This window comes from Lotus japonicus, chromosome 4 (assembly GCF_012489685.1).
Source record: "Lotus japonicus ecotype B-129 chromosome 4, LjGifu_v1.2".
NCBI lineage: Eukaryota > Viridiplantae > Streptophyta > Magnoliopsida > Fabales > Fabaceae > Lotus > Lotus japonicus.
The window spans coordinates 69,026,745-69,039,957 of NC_080044.1; the positions used below are offsets into that span (position 1 = coordinate 69,026,745).

The 13,213-nt window shown below is 33.5% G+C and overlaps 1 protein-coding gene across 1 annotated transcript; it reads right to left on the reverse strand.

Annotated features, from left to right (window-relative positions):
- Positions 1–4,519: 4,519 nt before the first annotated feature.
- On the reverse strand, positions 4,520–10,144 carry LOC130711012 (novel plant SNARE 12). Its single transcript, XM_057560442.1, has 10 exons — positions 9,782–10,144; positions 7,746–7,838; positions 7,168–7,261; positions 6,828–6,865; positions 6,473–6,570; positions 6,110–6,189; positions 5,981–6,037; positions 5,798–5,890; positions 5,635–5,709; positions 4,520–5,041 (listed from the first exon to the last, which is right to left on the reverse strand). Exons 1-10 carry the CDS (start codon positions 9,856–9,858, stop codon positions 4,937–4,939), a joined length of 810 nt encoding a protein of 269 aa, XP_057416425.1. The 5' UTR covers positions 9,859–10,144; the 3' UTR covers positions 4,520–4,936.
- Between the last annotated feature and the right edge of the window lie 3,069 nt (positions 10,145–13,213).

The following is a 13,213-nucleotide window of genomic DNA, read 5'->3' on the forward strand; positions in this document are numbered from 1 at the left end:
TAACGTCGATCTGACGGAGGGGCATTCCCTATACTTTCTCAAAACATTGAGGGTACAAACATCGACAAAAAAAGAGTCGGGTTATCTTTTGCACATTGACGATACATCAGGGGCAACAAATGCATTTAAGCCTTTTGTTTTTCCTCCCCTATTTAGAAAAATGTGATTTATAGCTGGTTAATTTTCATCATGTGGTGCTTCTTTTCATCAATTTAAATGGGCCCAATATAAAAGCAAATTAGTGGAGCTAGACAAGCAAAAATTTGTGGAGGTGAATACTGCCAAACCAAATCTTTTGAAGTTAAAGGTGAACATTAATACAAAGTTGTGTGATTTATCAAAATAATTGCATAGTAATATTTTTAATTAGTTAGAAAAAATTAATTTACCTAGTCATTGGCTTAAGCTTTACATGCACAGAAAGAGATAAACATTTGAGATTATAGAGCCCAAAATAAAATCAAATAAGTTGCTTACAAAGATATTTATAAATCATTTATTTACACAATTTTCACGTCAACAGTGAGAATTGAACTGTGTCCAACATTTTTTTCACATCAAATTGAATTGTGTCAACAAATATTGGTAAGCAGTTGATAAATAATAGAGCAAGTGTCTTAGTTTATTCTTCTTTGACCAGGCACATTCTAAAGTAGCCTCAGCTAGACAATGACTTAATTAATTAAAAACCGCCACCAAGCATATATATGCGTGCGTGCATAATTGATAGTAATTGTATTGCCTTTGCAGATAAAAATTGAAACACTGCTTAATTGCTTTCTGTTACTTGGATGCACGCAATATTATTGACAGATTGGATCATTTGCAATTATACAGCACAGGACTTTGATTTTATAACATCAAGTTTCACAAAAACAAATGGGCATATTTTATTTGTTAGTTAGATTTTGCATGTATAGAAACATAAACATACGATATTGTATGAATTTTTCTTTTTAAAAAATTGGTGGTACTATAATGAGATGAGTATGAAAGAAAGAAACAAATGTGCATAAAGAATGACCAACGTGTTAAAGGGAATTTGCATTTATAATGTGAAAAACATAATTTTTGGTTACTTAGATGGTCATTTATGTATACCTAGGTCCACTATTTTTTTTTTCTGTTTTCGACGGATGTTTTTCTTCGTTCAGGAAATTGTAGTTATCCTTTCTAACAAATGACTTTCTTAAAATTTGAATTTGTGTTCTCATTTTTAGTGTGTCTTACTACTAGACCAACTCTATTTTGGTACTTAATTACACAATTTGACCATTTAAAAAATAAATTTATTCCAAAAACATAGTTGTGAATGAGATGATGTACTGAATCTTAAATACTACAAGATAGAGGAAATTTGCTTGTGAGTTTCAGTGCAGTTAGATATTAGCATATATTTCAAAATAAAAAGTGAATGAATTTCATTGTGGTTGCACTCAATTGAAATATAAAACAACACAATAAGTTACCTAAAAGCTACTCTCAAGGAAGAGGTAGTTAGCTTTTCTTTTTTCTATATTATAGTATATTGGTACCAAGCAGCCAAGCAGGGAGGCATTGGTCACAACATATCTTCACAGATAACATAAACAAATGCAGAGTTCTCCTATTCTACCGACAATTGTTGGTAGAGTTTTACAAAGAAAAGAAAATCAGAGTCAACCTCTCAAGGAAATTTTCCCTTCTCTGGTTAGATTTTCTCAGGAGTTAGATACATCAGGAACAACTGAACTTTGTACTTTTTTTTTATCATTGTGTGCAATTTATTCAGTACTTCTTTAACAAAACTCAGATTCTTTTTTACCTGAAGACAAAAGACAAAACAAAAACAAGATTGGTACTTGGCACACTAATTATATATCCTTGGCAATGGCATGGCATGTCTTGATCCCCTTACAGGGTGCCCCAGTTCATAAATTTATATATATAAACAAAGTTTAACACCAGCTCCACACATGCTTAACAAAATAACAAAGGGGACATTGGATTATACCTTGTCATGGACCTTCATAATCAAATCCAACCCCACAAAACTAAAAATAAAATGACTAAAGTATTACAGAACAAATAATCAATCATAATTGGATTACATGGTGCACCAGAAATTGATTTTATTTCAATTCTAAAGTTCCCATTATGGTCCTCTTGCCAATGATTTGTTCTGAGTCCATGAACAAGAATCTTTGTTGTTGAAACTATGTGAGGGCAAGGGATGCTTTCCTAGAAACAGACCAGTTGGTGAACCTTGACTCGAATTAGGATCCTCTCATGTGAAAATTTTATCGTGTTTCCTCATGTTAAAATGATGTGTATATATCTCTTTTTTCATATGTATTGAATAGGCGGGACCCTTTGAATATTTACGATAAGAGAGATAGACATAATTTTCACATAATATTGTCATGTGACATGAGAGGATCCTAATCCGGCTTGATTCCTGTTCCATGCGCAGTGAGATTTATTCAATCAATCATCTAAGGCATTAGGCTGGAATTTCTAGCTGGTGAGATATCAAATTTTAGAATGTAGCTAATAGCTATGCTGTTTGAGAGATGTCCAATTTTTGGTTATTAACAAGTGTAAGAACACACGCATAGTTGGTTTGCTGCTATTGTTGCTTATTGATTGTGCTGCTATTAGTTGAAACTCTTTTGTCCATTGAGGTTATACACTTCTATAATTTAGTTAGCTTAGCTGGTTGTGTCATGAGTCATGACAGTTTCCTTCATCTATCAATTTCATATATATAATCATAATCATAAACGTGTGTGCTCCATTAGGATGATGTGATCCTTAACAATCCGCATTAATTTGTTTAATACTTATCTAGAGGCTGGTTCTGGTTCAGGTTTATACATAACTCCAATTTTTATATTTAGCTTAATCACTTTGTGCAGAGGATGCATCTTTTTCATAAAATGTAAGTGTCTTAATCATAATGTTGACTGAAATCTTCTACCTAAAAATGGGCATTTGCCGATTGGGAGGAAGTATCTTAGAAGTTCAATAAACATGCTTGTCATTGAATAGTATTGTTAAATGTATTTTATTGGTCGATGATATAAACACTAACATGATTTCACACATCTTAAGGTATTAATGGAGAAACTATAATTTACCACGTTGAGTTTAACATAGATTGGAGAAACGTGATTTTATCACGGCGGGTTCAATGTGGATCCACGTTGAGTTCAACGAAAATTCAAATACATTTTAAAGTCTATTTGTTTCTTGACTCCTTCTGTGAGGCTTCAAAATCCATTAAGAAAAAACATATTTGTGCATATTCTAATCTGTTTAAAAAAAGTTCAGAAAAAAAATCTGTTTAAAAAAAATGTAATTGCCAAATATAAAATACATAGCAGACTTCTATTTTGGTTCCTGAATCATTGGTTGACATAAATTTGTTCTCAGAAAAAATAAATGACATGAATTCAGTTCTCTAAATAAACTGACATCACAATATTCTGAGAATAGTTACAAAATGACATCATTTCAGTATTTTAATCATGGAAAGTTAAAATAAATATAGCCTCTCAGTCTCACAATTGTTTTTGCCTGATATCTCATTCTCAAAGCCTCTTTAACTAATTTGAATTGAGGTGGATGAACTCACTTAAGAAAAAAATGAACTCTTCATTACTTGGATCATAAAACATTGGTGCATAAGAAAAATATTTTCATAAGTCTTAACTTAAGGGTCTGTCAAAAGTGATTCACCGTTATTCAGTTCAATAAACACCATTGGATAAATCACAAATAATCAATGGTCTAGATACAAACAATTTCAAACCTTCATTTACAGAAATGTCCTTTATTCTGAGCAATTGTATAACTGCTAAATCTAATTTCGTTTTCTACGTTTATACTTTATAAGCCTGTATAAGTAGGCAGTGTTGCTGCATCATATTTTTAATGAAATAAATAAAAAAATACATTACTTATACAAGAATCTCTCCTCAAATTGGCTTTCATTTGTTTTATTCCTTTCCTGCTGTAAAGACAAATGACTCTGCCAAGATAATTGGCAAATAAATACTATATGACCTTTACTTTTAAGTTTTAATAGTATTTAGCAAGTAGAATGATCAGTTTTGCACATTGTTTCTCATTAAAAAAATATGTCAAAGATACCACAGAAAAACATAGAAAGGGAATATTGACCTATTCCTAACAATACATGACTAGAACCAGAACATGAGTAGCAACACACAAACCATCCCTATCTATGAATTGAAGGACCAGGTAAAGAGATTAAAGATAACAGCTGCAACAACTTTAATGTGTGTTTATATCAGCACGTCAAAATCGATTTTCAATAAATAAATTTTGATCAAATTAACTATGGTCAAAGTAAATTGGAAGTGTGAATTGATTTATGATTTATGTTTACGCACATTAATGGAAAAAAGTGATTTTCGTAAAATAATATTGAGAAATTCATCTGTAAAATCCAACTATTTTTGTGTCCATCAAAACTAGGTTTTGTAGCTTGATTTTGAAGCTAAATCAATTCAGATTTCCACAAACAGGACAAACATCCTATAAAATAAATGAAATTTACAAACAGATCCAGCCGACAGTTCAGAATATATATGCGTGGATTAACAAATCAAAAAAATTGGGGAGGGGGGGCAATCTCCTTTGGTATTAGACATATACACCACCAATTACACAGTAAAGGATTACTTCCTAGCCCTACATTTTTTGGAATGTTACATAAATAAACATGGCACTCAAAGCAAAGCAGAAAGGCTCTCGTGAGATTTACATAGAATCACAAACAGTACATGGAAGAATTTTTTGTAAAAAAATAATAATTGGAGACCAAAATGATGCCCCCCAACAGCAATCCTTTAACTTTTCCATCGACAAGAAGAACAAGAATCAAGTTGGCAGGACTAGCATGGAGAAAACTCTTGTTTCAATATAAGAATTAATCAAATTGTTCTCCAGTCCTTACATACAAAAGCCTCCTAGTGGGAGCTGGAGGCGCCAACCCTGGAATATCCTTGATATCTTTGTTGTTGGGATTCACAATCTGAAGAAAAAAATATTTCCAATTCAAATAGAAGGATAGTGTCAGCAATGATAACGAAAATGAAACTTTTAGGCTCTACTTGAAGAGCTTCTTTGAGTTTATCTTATAGCATAATAGCGTATGCAAGTGTTTGGAAGAACTTATGTGATCTACCTATAAGCTGTCTCGAGCTTATTTTCATAAGCTACTCAAATTAACTTATGAATAAGTTCTTATTCCTATCTATAACACGTTTTAAGCTTATCTCAATAAGCTTAACTTATGAATAACCACTTAATTAAGTTGTTTACCTTACCCAAAAACATCCTTAATAACGCACATGAAAACATCTGATGGTAAGACAATGCTCATTAACATTTCAAAAGACACTTACTTGCAATTCAAGTCCTTGCCTTTTTTTTTTCAGTGTTGTATAATGTATTACCAAAGTAAGTTATTTAAAATAGTTCATCTAAATAAAATTATGTCAAACTAATTCTTGGAGCATGTTGTATTAATTTTAATTTATTTTTATAAAAAATGTCATTACTTGAAGGAGGAATAGATATCTAGAACAAATTCGCTGAATCAGTAGATGAATTTTAACATGATACCTTCACGACAATAATGGCAACTACACCACAGACGATAAGGAACAGAAAAAGCATGATACACTTGTCCGTAGCTACCTGAGAACAGGGGGAAAGACAATTTAGTTCAATGACACAGGTTTAATGGAATGTAAATGGTGACTAGAAGCAATGAAAATGAAGCAACCTGTCTACCAATCTCCTTAACGAGTTGGGAGGCCTTCTTAATTGAGAACTGGATCGAATCAAGCTCGTTAACAATACGGCCCATTTGTTCAGTCTGCATAATTTGAATAAAAGAAAGAGGTTAAACTAGTAAATCCTTGTACTCTTCTCTTCAGAGAGCATACTCAAGGAGAATCAAACTTACTTGGCCTTTCAAGGTACCAGCAGTTTGGGTGCCCACTTCAACTGTTTGATGTACAACCTACATTTTGATATGGGTAAGAACAAAGGTCCAAAGGAAAATTGATGGGGGCATAAGTCTGAAGTGACTCACCTGCTTAGATCTCTCAATAGCCTGATCAGTTTCATCCATTGTTTTCATCCCAGCATTGACAAGTTCTTGATTTGACATTTCTATAGGACAAGCCAAATAAGCATTATTGCTGAGATAAATATAGTGCTACCAATAAGAACATAAAACACACAAAGAATGCCCCAAAAATGATGCACATATAAAGATGAAAGCCTGAACTATGCCATTGCATAAATTAGCACCCAAACACAATGCACAGATTTTATACGGAGACTGGTCAAAAAACAGAAACACAAATATACAGTGAAAATGATTTCAACTTATATGGCAAAGTGCTGATTTTATTTCATTGGTATCGACTGTAAATTCCATTGAATATTTTACCTGATGCCAGTTGGACATTTTCTTCAGCTGTAGGTTCACTTGCTCCTGCTCCGGTGTCAAACAGTTCAAGTTTTTTATTACCAATGGTATTCATGTACCTGTTTATCAACCACATGAAAGTATGAATCATTTAAAATAGCCCAAAGGATAAAATTTCATTTATGAGAAGAAAAACTATAACAGACTGGAATAAATATTTATCATGAATTCTTGACTTTAAAGTTGAACATGCCCAAAAGATTTTTTTTTTATAAGCGCCCAAAAGAAAATTGGTATTAATCTTCTCATTTGCTACTAAACCTTCAATATATTGAAGTCTAATAACACAAATGGAAGTATATACAGGTCAGCTTACGTTTTTCTTAATGCGACGTATGAATTTAGCTCCTTGATCTGCAAGAAAAAAAAAAAGAATGTTAGAAAACATGGAGTTGGCTGTTTGTGTTGTATGGGCATGTACTGTATAATAAACATATGCACAATACTCAGACACTCAAACTTTTTTTTCTGATCAGATTGAGATCATTTTATTTGATGTCTTGACAATACCAAGGAAGTACTTGGCAATTGGCATTGCTTGCAAATTGTTTATAAAGTTGTAACACATGAAAAAAGAAGAGCTGGAAAGGAAGACCTCCTCGTAGATACTAGATTTCCAACATGAACAAGAAAAAGGAAGGGTTCTGGGTACTGACCATTGATTGCTTTTCGTCATTGAGTTGCTTGCTCACTTCTGGGGGATTTCTTCCCTCTTCATCTTTAATTTCACGATCAAACTCTTTTATCAACCTGAAACCATCAATAAAAACATAATGTTCCATATTCCGAGAATGCCAGTAAGTAACACACTCCAAAAGGAAAATAGGAAACATGTCGAAACTAAAAAATCACATGAAATTGCACTTCTTTCAGCACTTGGCATGTAGAAAAAGGCAACTCTACCGGTTAAAGCATAGAACTAGTACGATAAACAAGAAAATAACTCAGAATCATTAAACATAAAAAATTTCAATTTAGAACAGGATTCCATGTTTCTCACATGATCATCATTCAAACCCTGAGAAGTTGACATGAGATGTCAATTCCATTGCAAAACAGAATTTTCATCCTGCCAACAAATGAGGAAAAAAAAACTGCAGAAGTTGATATTTTCAGAATATGCATTTAAAACATTTTCCTTCCTTCGGAGTTTTTCTGTTTTGGACCTCATTCTGAGAGATACAGCTTTCATAAAGAGATATCAAGATTACAACTGCATAGATGCTCGACTTACCTTTTGCACTCCCTCATCTTCCCTGTTAGTTCTTCCAGCTGAGTACTTTGTCTGTTGGAATCTTTAATCTTATCCAGCTTCTGAAAGCCATTTCTGGATGCAAAAGGTGAATATATTAAAAATAAATTAATTAACATATTACAGATCATCCACAAACTAACATGTATCTACATATGCTTAAATTATGGGACCTATTTGGAGATAAAGAAGGTAAGCTTTTTCTCCTTCTTTTCCTTCTCCAGGAATTGCTAAGTGTGAATGTGGCACCAGCTAAGGATATATTATTACAAGTCAAAACGAGGAATTTCTAAGTGCAAGTAAACCGTAAATCACTTGTATGTACTATGTAGTAGTAAATAAACATATGCAATGTTGGCACTAGCAACTGAGTCCCACTATGCCTTAAATTTCAGATGAATTTTTTTTTGCAGAATATAGATGAGCCCTCATATAAACAACATCCCCGTGATGGAAAAATATAATTCAATCAGGATTAACTTCATTCTGGACACACACATTACAGACATCCTGTAATCTTACATAACTATTGAAAGTGAAAAAAGAAAATGCAAGACTATACCACAAAGTATGTCTAATTCCAAGAAGATCAATGTTCAGACTGTAGAATAAGGACATGCAATTGCCGAGATCAATGCAGGACCATGCTCTAAAGGTTCGTGAAGAACAATTATTCTGACATGTGAGTGATGCTTTGGTTGAGGAAAGGCAAACATAACCATGCAAACAATTCTAAGCCTGGCTATACTTACAAAATTTTAATACTTTCAACTAGCAAGCTGCAACATCTAGGGCCAGTTTGGATCAACTTTTGAACTACTAATATGGAAAAAAGTTAAAATGATCTGACAAAATGTGAGACTTCTAAGCAACAACTTCATGCATAAACTGAAATTAGCTTAGACACCTCAAGTCCTTGACTTTTTCATGAACTCCCTCATCCAACTTCTCCATAAGCACCTATAACCTTGCAAGGACTTTTTGCAAGAAGCTAATCCAAACTAGGCCTTAGTCTTTCAAGTCTAATACAAACTAGTAACAATTAAAACTGGTTAGTCTTAGCCTTCATACACAAACAAGCGGCACCAGAGATAAGCATTCTTGTGGTTGCACACTTGGACTATCACCCTCCTAGTACCATCCTATTTCCTCAAGTCCTCAACTTTTTCATGAGCTCCCTCATCCAACTTCTCCATAAGCACCTATAACCTTGCAAGGACTTTTTGCAAGAAGCTAATCCAAACTAGGCCTTAGTCTTTCAAGTCTAATACAAACTAGTAACAATTAAAACTGGTTAGTCTTAGCCTTCATACACAAACAAGCGGCACCAGAGATAAGCATTCTTGTGGTTGCACACTTGGACTATCACCCTCCTAGTACCATCCTATTTCCTCAAGTCCTCAACTTTTTCATGAGCTCCCTCATCCAACTTCTCCATAAGCACCTATCACCTTACAAGGACTTCTTGCAAGGTAGAAATCAGGTACTTATCACAATTAAGAAGCTCCATGAACTAGAAGCTAATCCAAACTAGGCCTCAGTCTCTCAAGTATAATCCAAACTAGAAGCAACTAAAACTGTTTACTCTGAGCCTTCTTACACAAACAAGCAGCACCAGAGACAAGCATTCATGTGGTTGCACACTACTACGCTCCTAGTACCACCCCATTTCCTCCAAAGCCACACAATCACTTCACCAACTACAATCCCCCCACAGAAACCACAACATACCTGAATTTTCAAAAAATCACTAAACCTAAAGACCAAACAACACACCAAGTCTGAAATTATTGAAAATTTTATAGGAATTCACCGTGTAATCAACCCCTCAAATTGACCAAAATTAGGGTATTCCCCAAATGTCAACAATCAATAATTCACGATCGCTCGATAGTGGTATGATTACTCACACCTTAAATTTTGCAATTCCTTTGTAAGCAGAATCCAGCACAATGCATAGATAGGATGAATCAAACACGGTAAAATATAGAAAAAGAGATGATGATGATGATGCTTACGCGAGGGCTCGAAAGTGGTCGCGAATTTCACCGTGGATCTGTTCGAGCTGAGGGGTCATCTGCAAGTTGGTGGCCATGGCTGCCGGAGATTATGTCTGCCCCCAAAATCCCGGCACAAAAAGAAATGGAAATCGGAGAGAAACCCTAGGTGGTGGACAGAGGATGAAGACAAGGCATAATTATGATGGTGATGTAGAATGAATGAGAATGTTGCAGGGTTTGGATCAATGAGAATGTGATTGCATTGCTTGGAAGTGAGAGAATGAAAGAAAAACTGAAAAGGAAAACAACAACAACACACAACACACAACCTTAACACCGAAAAACACAACAGAAACCTGTGCTGGACGATGTAAGAGACAAGAGAGAGAATCGTTGTCACATAGTAACAATTTTTTATTTTTTATTTTTATATTTTTTCAAGAACGGAATTATGCGCTGGCCAGCATAAAAATAAAGAGATTTAAAAAATGGTTAATGGTCAAATTAGTCATTGATTGTGTATGCGAGTTTGATTTCAGTCATTCGGCGGAAAAATTATGTTTAGTGGCGGTTAAAAACAACCAGTAATTATAAAAATTCACTAAACGTCATTTTTTTACTGAGGGACTGAAATCAAACTCTCTTACAAAATCAGGAACTGATTTGACCATTAACCTTTATAAAAGTATAAATCAGTATAGTTGAATGATTATAGTATTCTTTGTTTAAAAAAATAAGCTTTTTACTTGATGTTTCGCCCGGCTACTCAACCATCGGACTAGAGAATGTCTCAATGGACTAAAAGACTTATGTAAGAGCTTTCGTCACAAGGATGGGCATAATGGTTCGGAAAGGGCCACCTCGCCTAGTAGTGTCAGCTCGACCAAAGAGGATCGAGACTAACAGAGCAAGGCAAGGCGGCTTTGAGGGCATTTGTTCGCTCGAATGTCCTGTATAAGACGTTTCCCTCATACTTGCAGAGACATCGTTAAGGACCCTGACTCTGTAAATATAGGTTTTATCGATCATTTACATAGCATGATATTCATTCTGAACAATTTACTTAAAGTTTTATGTGAGTTTCTTAGAACCTCTCGCACACAAACAATGATTTGAGCGTCGAAATGTCTCATGTAAATATTATGTTCACGCCATGGAACATGAAGCTCCCCGTGACTTTCAGAACCACCATCACATAACCTCATCATGATTTTACGCTTCAGTTGGGAGAGATTTGCACAAAATTCTTAGGTCCGAACAGTTTTTTTCGAGCTGATTAAGTCTCTCTCTTTAAAATTAAACAAAACTCATCTCTCACTTTTCATGTACATAGAATCCTTAAATCTTAATTTTCATTTCAATTATTTAAAGTTTATGATGAATTGGATATATGATATAATATAAGTTTAAGATAAAAGAAATTGGTGAAATTAGAATTTATTGAAATAAGCATGTACATGGTGGTATTAGAAAAGAATGGGTTGAATGAAATCCAGTGGTTGAGTTTGAAATGATTGTAAAAGGATTAGAATAGTAATAATGAAATCAAGAGTGCTGAAGTGGAATGCGCTGTCTATCCCATAAGAGGGTGGGTTTGGTCACAAGCTTTGGAATGGAAATGGGACCATATGCCAACCCCTCTCACTACAATATTCTTCTGACCTTCATATTCAGCTCTACATATGCAATTCACTTCATGCAAAGTGTCTGTCCCATCCACTTTTGAGTGCATGGTTTATTCTATAGTTGATTCCAAAAGTTAAAATAAATCTCAAATAAAAAAAATTTGTTTCACTAATTTCAAACATTTACCAATTGCCAACAGAACAGCACATGCACATCACATTGCCTCACTACTCAGAACTCACCCTTCTCCCTTTTGTTTCATTATATAACTTAGGATCCAATTCGTCTAATGTTAGAGATGTAGTTTAAATGATAAAGTATAACTAGTGTTGGGCACTATATTTTTTCCGAATCAAATTACAAAAAAATATTTGTAAGTTTATATTATCAAAAATAAAAAATTTATATTAAATTCATAATTTAGAGTCCATCCAAGTATCCAACTATCCAAGCGTTGATGAAAATGAGAAAACATACATCTTAATATATTAGAGAAGCAAAATTTTATCACTTGACTAAGTGTGTGTTCAATTAAAAATTGGGGGAAAATAAAAGTAAATTCCCTCATCTATCCCTTTGGTACCATTGAGTTTTTTTTTTTTCTAGAAGAAAGAAATGTGGTTAACGAAAATTCAAAACATGCTTCGTCGTTGATCAATGTTGTGGTCAACGAAATTTCAAAGCACCTTTACTTGCAAATTGAGTTGGAGGGCTTCTCTGAGTCTGAGTATGCTTCACAATATATTTAGAAGAAAAAAAAATTAACTATTGTATAACTATTGTTCCATGAAGACTGTCCTCGTTTTTTCGTGTTCAAATCCATCTCGCGACAATATCTTTTTTTGTCATATAATGGAGTCTATCGAAGTTCTGTTAAGAAAATGTGGCTAACAACTTTGAAAGAATGAGTAATGAAGCGGTCGGAGCTGTTAGGATGCCCCTTACCACCGACTAGACCAATAGAGTCTGGTGTCAAAGGATCTAGCCGGAGTGGTGGGTATATAAATCCGGAATTTACTACAACAAAAAATGTTTTTATAGGAAGAATAGTTCGGAGTTACGAGTAGAATCTTCCGATATCTACTAGGGCTCTTGCTTTCCTACTTATTTGAATAAAAATCTTATATTTAATTAAACTGAGCTCATATGTGAGAAGTGTAATAAAACTGTAAAAATGTAATTTTAAAAAAATGAAAAATGTAAAGAAATAAGAGTGAATTGTCAAATTGATCCTGAAATATGACGTTGGGAAGTTCATTTCTAAATAAAAATGTTCTACCAAATACGCACATGGTTCCTGTCGGTGAGAGACCAACTCAACCGATGTTTTATACTAGGTAGCATCCCGTGCGATGCACGGTTGCTGATTTTTTTTTATAAATATAATATTATAACATGATAAGTTAAAAATAAAATATAAGTATATCAGTGCACATATTTTGATTTTGTTTCGCACTAAAAATTAAGAATTTAATGTGTATGCACCGTTAGTATAACTTTTATTTACACAATAACTCAATTGAATTCTATCACATCAGCAAGTATATTACGGTTTTAATTAAAATTTAAGGTGAAATTTATTATTCCACCTATGGGGCATGGTGTAATGGTTGTCAGTGTAACTATGCATATACATTAAACTCAAAAATAAATAACATATCCATTCTATCGAATATAATAAGAATCAATCATATTTGATCATTTTTTATTTTCCTATTTTTGATATATAATTTGATCTAATTATGATGTCATACAAAAAAGAGTAAATCAAATAAAATGACAAAATATTAAAACCTATCCGTCTAAATAAACAAGAACGAATTT